The following is a 17,331-nucleotide window of genomic DNA, read 5'->3' as shown; positions in this document are numbered from 1 at the left end:
AAGTATAAAAAGCAGGATATTCTACCAAGGGAGCAAGAATAGTACATTGATGTGCAATGGTAGTATTTTTGTACAACATGCTTTAATTTTTATTACGTCATTCTAATGGTTACGTCATCTTCATGCATAATCCATGACGTCAATTTGAGATGGAGTGGACGGCCCTGACATGCATAAACTACAAAAACATGTCCTCTATGGGTCTTCGTAATTTGTCATGCTTCAATGAATCTTGACAATCGGCGGCGACGCGACATAAGCAGCAGAGTGCTTAGAGATTACAATCCGTAGTGTAGGCCTATAATCTAAGTTGAATTTACACCACAAAAACACAGTTACATTAAAGATGGTAAGTATTTTCTGTGTTTATTTGCATGAGGTAATATTGATAACCATCCTAATATACTTCAATTATTGTTCTTGACTTAGAGTTTCTTTTAATACTGTATTAATTAAGTGTCATGCCAACCACTAGAGCTTGCCTAGGAACTAGGCCTAGGCCCAGTAGAAGTTTATAGAGAGGGCCTGAGAGGCTCAATGAGAGACCTACTCAACATTAACATTTTTCTAGGTTAGTATTTACTAGGCCCTATATTATTGTTTTCCATTTTTCTGGCTGTTTTACTTCATCATTGTATAGCGTTTTGCTTATATGTCATTGACTCATTGTCATTTTCATCAATTGCCTTTGAATTTATTGTTTTCCATTAATTAAAGTATTAACTATTAATAAGAAGTACAAGAACAGATAGCTGAGTACTGTAGTACTAGCCTTAGGCCTATGACTAGATATAAGCCGTGTCTCATTCGTAGTAAATTTAAGTAGGCCTATAATAATTATTTAATGTTGTATCATGCTTTTCTGACATAACATTTTTTTTTAATTTATTACTTTTTTTTGTAGCTGAATATTCAAAATGTGTAATGCATGAATGTGTTTTTTTCTAGGGTCTTTTGGATTTATTACGAAGAATGAATTCCCAGCCTTCTAAAGAGCTGAAAGTGTTACTGCTTGGCTTGGATAATGCGGGAAAGACAACGATATTAAAAGCACTTGCTGGGGAAGATTACACCAAGATAACCCCTACCCAAGGATTCAACATTAAAAGTGTCAACACAAAAAAATGGAAATTAAATGTCTGGGACATTGGAGGTATCTTCATGTTTAATTGACTGACATTATTAACTGTCAAAATATCATCATTAAATCCTTAGTTATTAGAATCTGTAGCATATCATCAATTTATCAAACACCAGTAACTACCAACATCATTCTTATAATATCAAATTAAAAAGAAACCATCTCATAACGGCTTGTTTAATGGGTTTTAATTTATAAAGCGCAAAAAAAAACCAAAAGTCTCTAAAAAACAATTTAAAAGAGGAGGTCAAAGTTTATACTGAAGATGGTATTGGGTTACTGTATGCCCTAATCATTTTCATATATACAGTAATAGTTTTATGAATAAAACCAAAAAGTGCTCTAACATCACAATTTTTTATTTAAAATATTGACTATAAAATTATCTTAATTTGTACTTTAGGACAAAGAAAAATCCGTCCCTACTGGAAGAATTATTTTGACAACATTGATGTGCTTATATATGTGGTAGACAGTGCCGATACACCCAGAATGGAAGAGGCTGGCTTTGTAAGTGTCGTTAAAATACAAATTAAACTGGAACTGATAACATAATGTAAATTATTATTGCATGATGAAAAGATATCCAAATTGAATGTTATACTGTGATATTAAACAGATCAGAATAAAACTAAAGCTCTGTATACACTATCAAACTTTATGTGACGAATGTGATGTGCCCATATATGGACATGATATGTCATATCACTACTATAATTAAGCATATCACTACCATGGGCACATTGTCACATCACACTTTTTTTGTCAAACTAGTTTGATAGTGTAGAATATAATTAATCCTCACATTTGCCTGAAAATCATACAAGGAATTGTAACAGCATTCTTATTTTACATGTGTTATTATTTACAGGAGTTGAACGAACTTATATCAGAAGAAAAGTTGGCTGGTGTTCCAGTTCTTGTGTTTGCTAATAAACAAGATCTGCCGTTGGCCAAGAAAGCTTCAGATGTTTCAAAAACATTATTATTAACAGATATTAGGGATCGTAAGTGGCAGATTCAGGCGTGTTCTGCCCACACCACAGAAGGACTTGAGGTTTGTATTTGATCATTAAGCACAATCTTTTAAAGGTTACTGTAAAGCTCTGTCTAAACTTGAATAGCTATTCAAGAGATCATAATCAAGCTCGCAGAGGTAGGCAGACATCTAGACATTCTAAATCATTCTTAAGCTCTGTCTACACTATCAAACTAGTTGGACAAAAAAAGTGTTATGTGCCCAAATATGGTAGTGATATCGCATCATCACATCACATTTTTTTTTTGTCAAACTAGTTTGATAGTGTAAACAGAGCTTTACAGAATAATCTTTAAAAGATTGTTAACGTAGACAGCTTAAGGGCATGTGGCACAATGTGCTGCCACCTATCTTTGTAGCTACAGTATGATGCCTACAGTATGTAATAAATGTAATGTAAATATTTATTTTTGTTTTTCTATACAGAAAGGTATGGAATGGGCTGTTACTACAACTAGTGCAAAAAAAAAGTGAAGTACTGTAGCAGAAATAGAACAGTCGTGAAGAGAATATGACAAAATAAAATCATCTTGAAACGCAAAAACTTGACTGAAGATTATACACTTTATGTATCAGAAAGAGGAGCTGAGAATTCAAATTGTTGCTGTAAAATCTTTAAAAAACATTCAACTTTGATACAGTACTGGAACGTTGTTTGCAGTTTTGTATATATGCAGTATAACATCTTAATTACTATACACTATAATGTGTATGTGTTTACAGGTATAATTCAGTAGAGATAATTTACAGTAATGAATGAATGCTTTTTGAATGATTCAATATTTAGGCAGCACTCAAATTTAATTTATCAACAAATTGGACTGTTCAATATAATTAATATTTCAATGGTTATTCCATTCCAGGCTTTATGAATTTGTGTAAATAACAAAAAATACTTAAAACAACATGTTTTTCTTGTTGTTGTATTTATGTAAAGCTTCCACTAATTTTAATTGTCCATTAAGTAGCACCTTGAAATTATTAGTAGCGTACTTACTGTATTAACTGTGTCTGTATGTTGCGTACTTAAAGAAATTAAAATCACACTGCACTACCTTTGCTAAAGCTCTGTTTACACTATCAAACTGTATGTGACAACAAAATGTTATGTGCCCATATATGGTGATGTCATATCACTACCATTTGGGCACATCACTACCATATTTGGGAACATCACACTTTTTTGTCAGAATTAGTTTGATAGTGTAGACAGATAAGACCTTTAGAATAATTATTTCAGTATCTTCACTTTACTTTTGTGGATTTATTTTCATAACTTTTAAAGTATTGTTTGTATTTAAGTGATTTAAAACTGATTTGTATGTTGTAGGAGAAAATATATATGTCATTGATTCTGAATAGAGATGTTTTTCCAAGGTTTAATAATATCTGAGACAATTGTTTTGTCTCAGATAACATTGATTAATTGCTGCCCTAACAAAAGCTATAATGCAGCAAGCCCATAGCCAGGATTTCTATTTTTACAAGGGATTCTTTTTTCAATTTCAATTTGTCATGAGATCTGCTACTAGTCTCTAGTTTGGAAAGGGTGCTTAAGGGAAAAAAAACAAGGGATGTGTTTGATTCCCCCTGGCCTATGGGGATGATAAGTAAATTAAAACAATGTCTTATACCATGGAGAAATAAGTTAGTTCTCCATGGTAGTACTGTACACAGTATTTAAACGTAATGTGTGCTGTGTATGTGTAAGATCAGTGTTGTTTACACTATCAAATTAGTTTGATCAAAGAGTGTTATGTGCCCAAATATGGTAGTGATATGGCATCATCATGTCCATATATTAGCACATCACATTTTTTGTCACAAAGTATGCATGTAGACAGAGCTTAAGAATGTTAGTAATATTAATCTTACCCACCAGTAATAGATGAATTGTTATCAAATATAACATTCCAATAGAAATTTATTTTTTTTCTACACTACTTTATAGATTATGTAATTTATTTATAATTTAAAAATTACCTTGCAAAAATGTTGATTAAAATAATGTTGATTAAAATGTGAGATTTTAATGTACAGTACCCGGTATGTTTTGTTAATCATTTAATCACAAAATACAATACACACATTGTCATTTTATGTACACTTTAATATTGCAGTAAACAACTTAAAATACAGTATATTAATTAATATACTTATAAAACATTTATATTACAGTATGATGACCTGAGAATAATCCCATGAGGCTAAACTTGGACATCCACAATGTAATCCGTGTGTAAGCCCCCTGGGATTATACTTGGTCTTACTTGGTACTATTATGTAAATGTTTATTTCTGAGTTCATGGCAACATTCACAGCACAAGAAACCCACTGTTGCATTAACATTTTATTATACTATAATTAATTTATAATCTTTAGAATATATTTTACTAAATTGAAAATAACAATCAGCTTTTGATCACAATTAACATATTCATTACTAAGTTATTAATTATTTACTTTAATACAATTTTTATTTTTTTGTAAATAAATTGTATGAAATATAATTAAACATCATTCTGTTGCCATAGTGAACTGCTTTAAATAGAAATGCAACATTTATGAAAGTCTAAAAATAAATTAGTTTACTGAAAATATTGATTTAATTAAGTATCATTGTATTTGTATTAATACATATCAAACATGTATGGCTTATGAATTGGCACAACAAATAGCTTTAACATTGCAAATAACATTCCTGCTTTTAACAGATTTGGTTGATTTGTGCGTTAACCATTAGCGATGATATACTTTACATTTTAATACTGTTGATAACAGCAGTTGTAAAGTCTGTGCTTGTAGCATAACCACCTATATCTTGTGTTCTAACCTAAAAATGAAATATAAATTATTCATATTAAGTCTGAATTCCTGCTGTAGTATAAAATATCACTACATTTAAAAAGCCAAAGACAAATTACTGAAAAAATGACAATGCTGTGGGTATCAGTGGCTGGATCTCAACGGAGATACAACAAAAAAGTGAAAAGCTAAATCAAAACGATAAAGTAAAACAGCCAGAAAAGTTAACAGAGCTTTCGGACAACACTAGCCCTTTATCAATGAAAAAGTACATTTAAAAAGGTTATTTATTTATTCTTTATTTATACTGGGTATCCTCTTCAGTAAAAATAACTGTTCTCCCAGAGGGCCCAGTACACAAATCACAATAAAATTCAAAAACAATTTAAAACAAACCAACGATACAAATACAAAAATTATAAAACAAGAATAAAATACCACCCCACCCTCCCCACATTGCAAATTATCCACCATCTGTATACCAGATCTGAGTACCACTAAAAATAAATCTTCTTCTACCAGGTTCAGTTCTAGCCTTGGGTAATAATAAATTACCATTAAAACTAAACCTGGTATCATGAGCTAAATTAAAACTTTAATAGTTGATGGAATTGTGTACAAAAATGAATTTCCGATATGTTTTATTGGACAAAATAAATGCTGTGAGAGAAGCGCATTATTATTATTAACCACACAATCATTAACAATGGGTAGATATCTTTATTTTTCAGATAAACATAGAAACAATAAGACATCTTAGGGTTTAGTTTTCTAGACACCAAAGATACACCCAATTCCAAAATGCCATCAATTAAAGGGTAAAAGGGATCACAGCCTTGTCACTTCCCCTTTCCCTCATCATCACAAACTATTAAATTTACCTTTCCAGCCTTAAGAACTCTCTCAACAGCATCAATTATTAATCTTGCATGGAATTCCAAACTGTAGATACAAATTAAATAAATTCAGATTAAGCATCACAAAAATCTTTACTTTGTAATTATTCCATACAACTATTTTTAACTTGATTTACACTTGTTCATATTCTGTATTTGTCTTCATAAAAAACAAAAAAATGTCGGTTGTCAGTAAATCCGATTAAAAAGATACATATACATAAATGGAAGAAAAAAATGACAAGAAGTTTAAAAGTATAAAGAATAACATTAAACATCTTAAAAAGGTAAAATCGTATTGTTACAAATTACATTCTAGAGACACCGGTGTTAAAAATATGAATAGAGTTGAATTTCTAAAGTGACATCGCACATTATGTGGTGGACAAAGTCTAATACCAGACTTATTTAGGTTACAAAACAGATTGTTTATGTGTGGAGTACAAGTTTAGATGTGATAAAACTTTCCCACATATGTATATTGGTTAAAAGTGAATACAGACGATATTTATATACAATATCAGTATGATATTGTTAAAAAATCAAATGATTGTTAAAACTGCTTACTTCATATGTTTTAGCATGTTAGCTGAGCATAGAAGCATGGCTGTGGGGTTGGCAATGTTACGTCCAACTGCACCTGTGAATGTGTGTCTTGCACCCTTCAAAACAAATACAGATACAAAGAAATTAAACAACACGTTTTACATACCAAGACTATATTCATGATTACATTTTAAGATACATTGATCAACTAAAATTAAGTACAGTATCTATATTGTCCAGTGTCACAAGCAAAAATCTGTGATACAGCATCACATGTATGAAGGGCATGTGGCGCAGTGTGTTGGACGTTGGGCTACTGATAGTGAGATCGTGGTTCGAACCCCACTCTCGCCGCATTGCTTGTATCCTTAGGCAAGATACTTCCACTCTCCACCCAGGTGTATAAATGGGTACCCGGTTAGATCAAGACAAAACTTTGCGCTGATTACTAGCTGCATTATGGGAGTATGTTTCCATCATGTTTGGTCCAAAAAAATGACTATGGTAATAATGTGAAGCGCTTAGAAGCATTGTGCAATAAGCGCTATATATAAAAAACGAATATTATTATCACATGTGTTTAACATGTGATGCATGTATCAAATCTTTATCATGGCCTTCCAGGGGCATAAGACCAATGAATTACGTTTACGGTGTTGATACCAAACAATTTATAGATGACCTACAAAATAATGAACAAAGAACTGTGGCATGGCATTGTGCACTCCATGATACAAGCACCACATGTGATACACACAAGATGCTGTATTATGGAATTTGCCTATGATACTGAACATATTTCCATATGTGAAGATACAGCACTGAGAAAAAATACTTACGGGTTCAAATATTGCATATTCATTAGAAAAACTCTCGCCTGGGACCAGCCCGGCACCTCCGACCAATCCAACCGTTAAATTATCAACAATGTTGCCATAGAGATTAGGCGTTACCATGACATCAAACTGGTGAGGGTTAGAGACTAGCTGCATACAAGTGTTGTCAACAATCATTGATTCAAATTGAATCTTTGGATACAATTCTGAAACGTCCCTACAACTTTCTAAAAATAAACCATCCGCTAGCTTCCTGTGAAAAAGAGAAATAAGGACATTCAAACGTAACTAATTCCGCTAGCTTCTTGTGAAGAGAAATAAGGACAATCAAACATATACATTATTGAAATTTAATAAATTATGATGAAAAATTTAGAATAAATTCACAAGCTCTAGAGCTTATAGGGTTATCCTTTTGCTCTCATCCTGTCATTTGTATATATGTATTTATAATATTGTATTTGATGAATGAGCAACAATAAAAACAAAAAACAAAAATGCAGTGAGCGACAGAGGGCGTGCTATTTAGTATCTTGGTCCTTATTGAAGATGAATTGATTGAAGATACAGATAACAGGAGATATTAATAAACTTTTTGGCCATCACAAATTGATGACAAAATTTAACTTTTCCTGAAAATAGGCATAGTCACATAGTATAGAGCTATTTGCAATAAAAAAACTTTCAAGATGATAAGTTGAAAATTACAAACGTACAAAGCAAGTAATATGCTTTTTTATTATTATACAGTACTAAGTATTTTTCCAAGTAATAAATAACATTCAGTTATTCAATTCAACAACATTTATTAATTTCTATCAATGTTAAACAATACAATACAATAAAAAATGGTAATAAATAATGAAACAATACAACAATACCATTAATAGAGGATCTTGCAAGGAAGAAATATCTTGTCACGCAAGACCCAAAAACGTAAATATATGTTTATTATTTTTAACTTTATGATTTCATGGCTGTGAGATGAGCCTTGTGTAAATACATAAAATAAGCAACATAGCATCTTTAGCACAATATTACTTACATGATATTTGCCTTGTGTACTGCAGTGACTTTCTTTCTATCATGTTTTGTTGCATAATCAAAAGCAAATTTGGCAATTCTTTTGCTGTTTTCTCTTGTGATTACTTTTAAACATTCAATCACTCCTGGTACGCTCTGACAAAATACAAAAGCACATTTAACATTCCCTATCGTGAAATGTTTGTTTTGTTTTATATATTTAGGCAAATTTTCAAGGATAACCATAAGCGAAATCATTCACTCTCCTTCTAAAAGGTGGCAATCCTGTTCACAAGACAAACAATACATAAGATGATGTACATAAACAAAGTCTTATTACAAGTCTTTAGGAGTGGAGTTAGTACATTTTTTTTTTCCGAATTGTGGTCAAAGTGGATAACTATTAGGTGACATTAAAATGGCATATTCAACAAAAAGAATTTGTAAGAATTATTTTTTTCAGGGGGAAAATACATCTTTAAGTATTGTTTATTTTTATTTGATACAATTATTAGTAGTTATTTTTGTTCTGGTGAAACTAGGCTTAAAGCTCTATTGAGCTTATTTGGTCTTTTCAAGGCTTTGCATCTTTTACTTATCACTTTGAATTAATCTGTAATTTATCAAGTGTGATGCATTGTGAAATAAAATGAACGAATGAATTCCTACCTCATGTTCCAAAGCACTGTACTCGCCTTCTATTTGTTCTCTGATAACAACCACATCTAGGTTACTGTGCCTGTTTTTAATACCCGGTAAAGATTTGCATTTCACCACATTTGCAAATACATCTAATTCACGTCTGAAGAATAACATTTTTATCATAAATTATTAATATGAGAAAAAAATGGTAAATCAGTTAACTGACAAACAAAACTAGATGATGTTATCTTTCCTAGAATTTCTAAGCATTCAGTACAATTCTATAATGAGAGCAGGGAAACACATCTGAGCAATGAAATTTATAATGCACTGAACATATTTTTATCGGCAATAATGATTATGAACTTTTATATTTGACTTTTTTTTAATGTTAGTATTAGCACCAACTCTTTTTGAATGAATGGCTACATTGGTCAACTATTGTGAATTAAAACAAATAAACAATTGACAAACTCCCTAATGTTTTACCTGAGTTTCATGTTTAGTGTTTGTAGCTCTCCAGGTCCACCTGCTGGCGTATGGATGATTCCTTTAAGACACACATGGTTTTGCCGAAGTGATTCAACAACTTCATTTAACGTCGCTCCATGAGATTGCACTTCACTGCAAAAACAATGCTTTAGTTTAATCTCTTCAGAATCACAAACATTTATTGAGAAATTCATTTGCTCTGAGTTTTAATAGTAGTGGAGCTGTAGTTGGCGATTAACATGCTTGCCTTCCAATCCCAAGGTCGCCGGATCAATCCTGACCTAGCGCCAGGGTTGTAACTCACAACTCTTTCAATTCCACTCCCTAAACCTCAAATGCCTTAGTTGAGAAATTATAAAATAGTTTATCCATCCTGTAATTGGCGAGTTTGTGCTCACTGTTGGATGCGTATGGAATATTTAAAAAATGTTAAAATAATATAAAAAGTTCTGTACATTAATTAAAAAAAAACAGTACTATATAAAAATAGATATTTCATTATACAAATACATATAAAAAGTGTAAACACCTATATAAAGATATAAAAAATACTGTCAATACAGTACAATACTTTACACAATATTTTACTATGGAAAGAAAAAAAGACACAGTTTTGATTTTATTACCTGAGATGGAATTCTTCAAAATCTACTGGTGCTCCAATTTGTTTGAAAACCTCTTTGACTGCTTGCATTAGCTCTGGGCCTACTCCATCTCCAGGTATCAATGTCACTGTCCTCCTTCCTTCTGACTTTGGTATAGGTTCAGTCTGTGTAAACAATTGTTTTTTCCTACTTCACAACATTGTATATATACTTCTCTTATTAATGCATTTTATACAAGATGTTTCTTGGGATTTTTTGCAATGATATTGTTTATAATAACAACTATTATACAATGACACCTTTTTTCCGAACTAATTCAATTGCCTTATATATTATATGCAACTTACAAAATAGTAAATACAAGAGATCATTTGTTTTTATCATAATTAATAGTATAGTAATACATTTTTATTATTAACCCTTACCACAGGATGAAATAATGCTGCAGTTGTAGATGCATGACAGTTTAACTCAAGTCTACTTTTCGATGTACCCTAAAAATGAATAAATGACAATAACATTCATTGTAACATAACAACTAAAAACAATCAAATTTTATTTAAATAATATTAAAATATTATTTATTAATTTATATATTTATTACTACAGAAAGAAAATGTAAGCTTAGTTAATTATAGAAAATTAGCAAATTTCAAGGTGCTCTGCCTACTTTAAACTTGAGCGCCTCTTCTAGCTAGTCCTCCCTTGTGTAGTTTAGGGCGAAAGGCCCTACTCAATGAATACGGATAATGGATAGATGGGTACGAAAGGTATGGAACTGCATAAATAGCGCCGGATAGTTTGCCAGGTCAGGCTAGCTCAAGCACAAAGTAGGCCTAACAAATACCCTAATAAAAGAATTATTTAGAAATGATTGCAAAAACTACCAGCACAATGATGTTATAACTTACTTTTAATATCAGGCGACAACAGTTTCTAAGCATGTTGCTTATTAAATAATATAGTTTTTCTCCTATCAAAATCAGACGGAACAAACCTCTTCTTTTCTTTTTCTCCTCTTTTGGTATTTCTCTGCTGAATCAATGAATTGAATTGAAGAGCCGAACGACAAGAGAGGTCGCTGTTACCAAAGGTCAATCAGAGCCATATATATAAAGAGTTACGACATTGAATTATAGTCACGTGATATGCAGATCAATTTGTGTCAAACTTGTCTCCGTTAATGCATGTAAAGCATAGGAGCAAGAAAATACTTTAAACTTTTTCTTATATTTAAAAAAATGTAATTGCACATTTTACGGTGAAATATCGATGTGCACAGCGTACAGAAGTACTTGCGGCAAAGAATATTGCGCGCGCGTGCGCTAGTGATAAGCTATGTATATTAAACGATGAAGTGGAAGTTGTTTGTCACTTTAAGTATCTAGGCACAGTAATCGATGATAAACTTAATTGGAAGGAAAACACTAAGTTAGTTACCACAAATTGTTATAAACGACTGTACTTTTTGAGAAGATTGAAGAAATTTCATGTGTGCAATAGGATCTTGACTTTATTTTATGAATCTGTTATTTTATCTGTTTTAACTTTTAATGCAATAGTTTGGTTCAACAATTTAAATCAGCAATGCATGAAAAAAGTACAAAGAATAAGTAAATCTGCCAAAAAGATAATAGGAAACGATATTAAGAAATCAGATGAAGTTGTTAACAACGCACTTACAAATAAACTTAAAGTTATTATGTCAGATGTTAGCCACCCCCTTAACCAGTACATTACGTTAAGCCGGTCTGGGCGCATTACATATCCTCGCTGGAACACTGAACGCCTACGTAGATCCTTTCTCCCATCTGCTATGAGGCATTTTAATTTAAGGTGGAAACGATAACTGCAACAAGTATTTTAAATCTGTATTTTTTAAACCTGCCATGAGGCATTTTAATTTAAGGTGGAAACGATAACTGCAATAAGTATTTTAAATCTGTATTTTTTAAATCTATATTTTTAACTCAATTTGTACTTTTTGTGTCCTCTTTTAACTTTTTTATAACATCTTGTTCTCTGTTTATGTGATTTTATTCTTTTTTACTGTTTGTGCGACAATGTTTTTAGACAATTTTAATGTGTGTGCTTTCTGCCAAAGTTTCAAGCCATTTATGAGTTTGACAATAAAGTTTATTGAATTGAATTGAATTGAATTGAATTGAATAGTACATTATAAAGTTCGATTGATTGATTTTGGAACGAAACATCCCATAACTACGTCCTATTAATAACAATTATGTAATATTTTCAATTCATAATGCATGCTTTGATGACTAAATAAAATAATAAAGTGTTGTGGATATATTTGTTAATATATTCTATTGAATAGGGTATGAACAAAATTAAAACAATAAAGGCAAATTATTACAAATGAAATGATGAACGAGTCTCTGAAAGTTTGTGTCAAAAACACACAGAGAGCCATATACTGCATAAAAATAGGGGTGAATTTGTGTGTTTTTTGTATTGGTTCATGCTTTGATGTATCCTGACTTGCATGTAGGCCCTAGCATTTATTCTTTTGTTATTATAGACACAATATATATATGTTACCAAATTAATACCATTAATAAAAATAATTACTACAATAAAAACGGAATATAAGCGTTATTTCATAGACAAAAAAATCTAAAAATAATGCATGAACTATAGGAAAACGCTATACAAAAGAGACGCGCGCGCCCTCAGCGTGCGAATTCTTTGACACAAAAATGGCTTCTAATTTTCAATGTCGTAACTCTTTATATATATGGCTCTGAGGTCAATCAGAGCCATATATAGAGAGAGTTACGAAATTGGATTAAAGATGTATTGTCCCTTTGACTAATTCCAAAAAAAAAAAAAAAAAAGATTTCCAAAAAATGTGTGTCATTTTGAAGTATCATAATAGTTATTAACTTTCACCAAAAATTAGTCGAGAAAAAAATAATTTAACTAAAATACAGACGTTTTTTTGTTCAAAAAATAACTTTGACTTCCAGTCAAAGTTTTCGATCAAAACATCTCATAATGCAACGCGCTTATTTGGCTACTCTGTATGCATAATCATAAAACTTCCTCGCGATCTGTGTGAGAACACTTTCTCAACCTTTACCAGTTGTAAACAATCATAATTAGCATCATGCATAATGCATACTCGTGGTTTGAAATCTTTGTTTACATTCGGTAAAAAAAACCACACAGAGAGCCATATACTGTATAAAAAGAGGGGTGAATTTGTGTGTTTTTTGTATTGGTTCATGCTTTGATGTATCCTGACTTGCATGTAGGCCCTAGCATTTATTCTTTTGTTATTATAGACACAATATATATATGTTACCAAATTAATACCATTAATAAAATTAATTACTAAAATAAAAACGGAATATAAGCGTTATTTCATAGACAAAAAAATCTAAAAATAATGCATGAACTACAGGAAAACGCTAAACAAAATAGACGCGCGCGCCCTCAGCGTGCGAATTCTTTGACACAAAAATGGCTTCTAATTTTCAATGTCGTAACTCTTTATATATATGGCTCTGAGGTCGATACCATTATATTGTAAGGTTGTTTAAAATGTCTGCAAATTTCTTTTACGACATTACTGTAAAACTACAAATTTTTAATTAAGTAACAATAACACTAAATAGTCATGGCATGCCTTCATAATTATTTGTTAGGCTTAAATAGGTAACTGCACATATGGTTATCTCTCTTCCAGAAATTGTATCCTCATGGAAATAGTAATAGTTGTCGCGCTTGAGTGATTTCCAAAACCACATAAACACAACAAAAAAGTAAAATCAATAAGTTGTAAAAATGTTACGCACAATTTATCGGATTGCGTGTCGATCTAATAATATTATTCACTCGTTGGTAAGAAATTATTAATTAGTTATGACTGTTGTAGTATTACTGTACTACATATTACTACCCTACTTATAATATATTAATGTAAATATAATCCTCTAGGCCTACTATCTAGGAGGCTCTATATAGGCCAACACTGTTCAAGTTCAATGAGTATGAGTTCTATTACTAGTATTACTAAGGATTAAGGGAAGCCATTGTATGACGTTAACCATGTCATTGTACTACTACACAACATTTTTTTCCTATTATTTATAACTATCATTACTGTTGTTGTGTTGTGGACTCAATCTGTCACATTAGTACTTTATATCTATCCAACCTCCTTATCCAGAGTGTCATTACTCATACAGTATTAATAAATATTAATTTTTACAACTAGAATTAAATTTTCTTGATCTAATAAATAACTATAGTAAAGCATATAGTAGAAACAGTGTATCAACAATTTTTTTAATTTATTACAGCATACTCCATCACCTCTGTATAGATGTTTGAAAGATGTTTGTGCTGCTGGTCCATGGCGCATTATCGGTAAGAGTCGAGGAATGTGCACCAGCAAACCAATAAGCCGTTACCCAATACCTAATAAGGAGAAGTTGGATCCCGATATGAAAACAAGAATGGATGAAGTTGAGGAAAAGGTCTATTTTTTTGTACCATATATTAACATTTTCTCAATGTTTGTAATTTTAATTAATGATTTTGTGTGTTTAGACATCTGTTTTATAAATAAAATGACCTGTACTAAATATGCCATAAGTTAATGATTTTGTTAATATTCTGTAAAATGGTTGTGCATCATATAAAAGTAGGTAACTTTTAATAAAATTTTGTTATAAATTTTTTCAGGTTGATAAAGATATGCTAGTAGTAATACAGGCATTCCTTGTTACCTGCAATTCACAACATATACTTTATATACTTTTTATAGACTAAGTTTGTACCAAATGTATTCAAAGCATTGGCTCACCGACCCGATGAGTTCCGAGCTTTCTTTGATTATTATGATGCTTTGATGATGAAAGAGACTGGTTCCCTTACAAAAGCTGATAAAGAACTGATTGTCATAGTAACAAGTGCATACAACAACTGCCAGTATTGTGTCATATCCCACAGTGCATTGCATAGAATTTTTTCTAAAAATCCTATTATTGCAGATCAGGTAACTTTTATTGAGAATCTATACAATTGTTAAGCTCTGTCTACACTATACAAACTTTATGTGACAAAAAAATGTGACGTGCCCATATTTGGTCATGATGAAGTCATATCACTACCATATTTGGTCACATCACCACCATATTTGGGCACATTACACTTTTTTTGTCAAACTAGTTTGATAGTCTAGACATAGCTTTAGAGTGAATCCTTTTCACACTAGATGATTTCTCTCAATTAAAGTTTTATAGAGAATGCTTTGTAATCATTTTGAGGAACAACAAATGCTTTTTTTTGTTATGCATCTGAAATAATGTATGTAACAAATATACATAATACTGTATATATTAATAATAGGTAAAACATATGATTGAAAATTTACATTTTTATTTTGCATTATATTTATATTTTTATAATTCATTCATTCATCTTTTTATTTTGGAATACCATGATCACATAATATATCCATAGCAAAGAAAGAACTTGATCTAAGAAATCATTGTACAGATAACAAAAAAAGAAAGAGTTGAGGTACTGTATACACAGAAAATAAATATTACAGACAAGGATGAACAGGCATTATATTTTACAACTTTTTGCAGGTGGCTGTTAGCTGGGAAAGTTCTGACATAGATGATCGGCAAAAGGCCATGCTGGAATTTGCAATGGTAGTTTGCAAATCGGAACCAGTGACTGAAGCTCATTTTGAAGCTGTAGAAAAGCATGGCTTTGATCGGGAAGATGCCTGGGATATTGGAGCTATAGCAGCACTCTTTGCTTTGTCTAATAGAATGGCACATCTCACTAGTATGAGACCAAATGAAGAGTTTCACCTGATAGGAAGACTTCCAAGAAAATAAATAAACAGATATTAATTACACAGTACTATGTTGAGGGTCTTAGGTTAGATGATTTGATTTTTTGCAATGCAGTACATTGAGTACCCCACTCCTGCCAACCACTTTTTGAAAAAAGAAGAAAATCTATACAATTTTGTATACAGCAGCAACGTTGAACTGTCAAAAACAAAAGAAACACTGTTTTCCTTTTTTGTTGTCAATTAAAATTCACAACTTAATTCTTGGGCAAGACTTGACCCATGACCTCCAGATCACTAGCCATCTCTGATCACAATGAGAATGACTTTTTTAGCAGTGTTACGTCAGAGTAGGGCATAAAATAGACTACTTTAGAAATCTTATGAATAAAGATTTAAAAAGAAAATCTTGTTCATCATGGTCTCTCATATGACCTCTCTATGACCTTTTTGTACGGGTCATATGTTTTTAACTTGGTGGTAATAAAATTTACAACTGTACTAGTATAAATTCAAAATGGTATAGATAAACATTTATATTCTTTATATTGTATTACAGTACAAATTTTATAGGATTGTTATAGATTTAGTGTGTCTCACCCTTAGGTGATTGTAACACAATAAATGCTGTATCTCTTAATTTTTACAGCATTTTTTATGTACAAATATATAATATATATATATATAATGCATATTTTATTTTATTTATAAGCAAGATGAAAGTTTAAAAAAGCCATCATAGAAAAATGTTTTATTAAGACAAATTGGATTCATATAATAAAAGTTATAATAGTACCAAGTTTTGAGTGTTTTGCTCCAAAAAAGCTTCAGAAGCAAATCAGGGGTTGCATTAATATTCAATAATTTAATGTTTTAATTTGTGTAAACAAAAAGGTTAGGCATCTTTTTAAAAGAAGTTTTATTTATAAAGATAAATTGGATTCATATAATGAAAAATAACAGTAGCTAAAATGTTTGCCAAAAAAGCTTCAAAAGCAAATCAGAAGTTGCAATTCAATTATTTTATGTTTTAATTGTAAACAAAAAGATTAGGTATCTTTAAAAAAAAGTTTATTAAATTGGATTCATATAATGAAAACTATGGAGTAGCTAATTGTGAGTGCACACAGTGTTTTTCCCAAAATATCATTGAAGTTAAAATATTATAAAATGATAATTGGGGTATAATTAATGGATAATAAAATTATAAATAACTGTGTTTTGACTTGAAATAAAATGCATATATTACCATGTATCGAGTCTGTGTACAATTTTATACCCATTTTGCACACCTAACATACACATTTTATAGGATCCTTTATTTCAGAACTTTCAGAAAGGAAAATCTTGGGTTTAAAAGGCGTGGCCTAGAAACCATCATTTAAACCGAAAGTGTAAATGTGACATTATGGCATAGATTTGATGAATAAATAGAGCTTTGGCAATATATGATTCAATAAGCAAATAAAA

At 31.0% G+C, this 17,331-nt stretch overlaps 3 protein-coding genes across 3 annotated transcripts; 2 read left to right on the top strand and 1 right to left on the bottom strand.

The window, feature by feature from the left end:
• Nucleotides 1-232: 232 nt before the first annotated feature.
• Nucleotides 233-4,222, top strand: LOC144838697 (ADP-ribosylation factor-like protein 3). Its single transcript, XM_078694147.1, has 5 exons — nt 233-349; nt 949-1,153; nt 1,545-1,651; nt 2,013-2,198; nt 2,607-4,222. The coding sequence occupies exons 1-5, from the start codon at nt 347-349 to the stop codon at nt 2,652-2,654; spliced, it is 549 nt and encodes a 182-aa protein (XP_078550273.1). The 5' UTR covers nt 233-346; the 3' UTR covers nt 2,655-4,222.
• Nucleotides 4,223-4,277: 55 nt separating this feature from the next.
• LOC144838692 (isocitrate dehydrogenase [NAD] subunit beta, mitochondrial-like) lies at nt 4,278-11,061 on the bottom strand. Its single transcript, XM_078694142.1, has 10 exons — nt 10,937-11,061; nt 10,451-10,519; nt 10,047-10,189; nt 9,418-9,552; nt 8,956-9,088; nt 8,309-8,442; nt 7,267-7,516; nt 6,449-6,543; nt 5,867-5,927; nt 4,278-5,013 (listed from the first exon to the last, which is right to left on the bottom strand). Exons 1-10 carry the CDS (start codon nt 10,967-10,969, stop codon nt 4,936-4,938), a joined length of 1,131 nt encoding a protein of 376 aa, XP_078550268.1. The 5' UTR covers nt 10,970-11,061; the 3' UTR covers nt 4,278-4,935.
• A 2,731-nt stretch (nt 11,062-13,792) lies between these two features.
• On the top strand, nt 13,793-17,105 carry LOC144837427 (uncharacterized). Its single transcript, XM_078692523.1, has 4 exons — nt 13,793-13,889; nt 14,351-14,527; nt 14,818-15,048; nt 15,647-17,105. The coding sequence occupies exons 1-4, from the start codon at nt 13,833-13,835 to the stop codon at nt 15,902-15,904; spliced, it is 723 nt and encodes a 240-aa protein (XP_078548649.1). The 5' UTR covers nt 13,793-13,832; the 3' UTR covers nt 15,905-17,105.
• Nucleotides 17,106-17,331: the final 226 nt, after the last annotated feature.

Source organism: Antedon bifida, chromosome 3, assembly GCF_963402885.1.
Source record: "Antedon bifida chromosome 3, ecAntBifi1.1, whole genome shotgun sequence".
Lineage (NCBI taxonomy): Eukaryota > Metazoa > Echinodermata > Crinoidea > Comatulida > Antedonidae > Antedon > Antedon bifida.
Note: the sequence above shows the minus strand (reverse complement) of the source record. Positions and strands in the feature narration are given on the sequence as shown.

Bases quoted from the DNA above. Each gene is read 5' to 3' on its own strand.
- LOC144837427 (XM_078692523.1), top strand. From the start codon at position 13,833: ATGTTACGCACAATTTATCGGATTGCGTGTCGATCTAATAATATTATT. The intron at 14,528-14,817 runs GTCTATTTTTTT...TACTTTTTATAG, and splicing joins TGGATGAAGTTGAGGAAAAG to ACTAAGTTTGTACCAAATGT. The intron at 15,049-15,646 runs GTAACTTTTATT...AACTTTTTGCAG, and splicing joins ATCCTATTATTGCAGATCAG to GTGGCTGTTAGCTGGGAAAG.
- LOC144838697 (XM_078694147.1), top strand. The intron at 1,652-2,012 runs GTAAGTGTCGTT...TATTATTTACAG, and splicing joins GAATGGAAGAGGCTGGCTTT to GAGTTGAACGAACTTATATC. The intron at 2,199-2,606 runs GTTTGTATTTGA...TTTTCTATACAG, and splicing joins ACACCACAGAAGGACTTGAG to AAAGGTATGGAATGGGCTGT.
- LOC144838692 (XM_078694142.1), bottom strand. From the start codon at position 10,969: ATGCTTAGAAACTGTTGTCGCCTGATATTAAAA. The intron at 9,553-10,046 runs GTAATAAAATCA...TTGTTTTTGCAG, and splicing joins TTTGAAGAATTCCATCTCAG to TGAAGTGCAATCTCATGGAG. The intron at 6,544-7,266 runs GTAAGTATTTTT...TTTGTTTTGAAG, and splicing joins AATATGCAATATTTGAACCC to GGTGCAAGACACACATTCAC.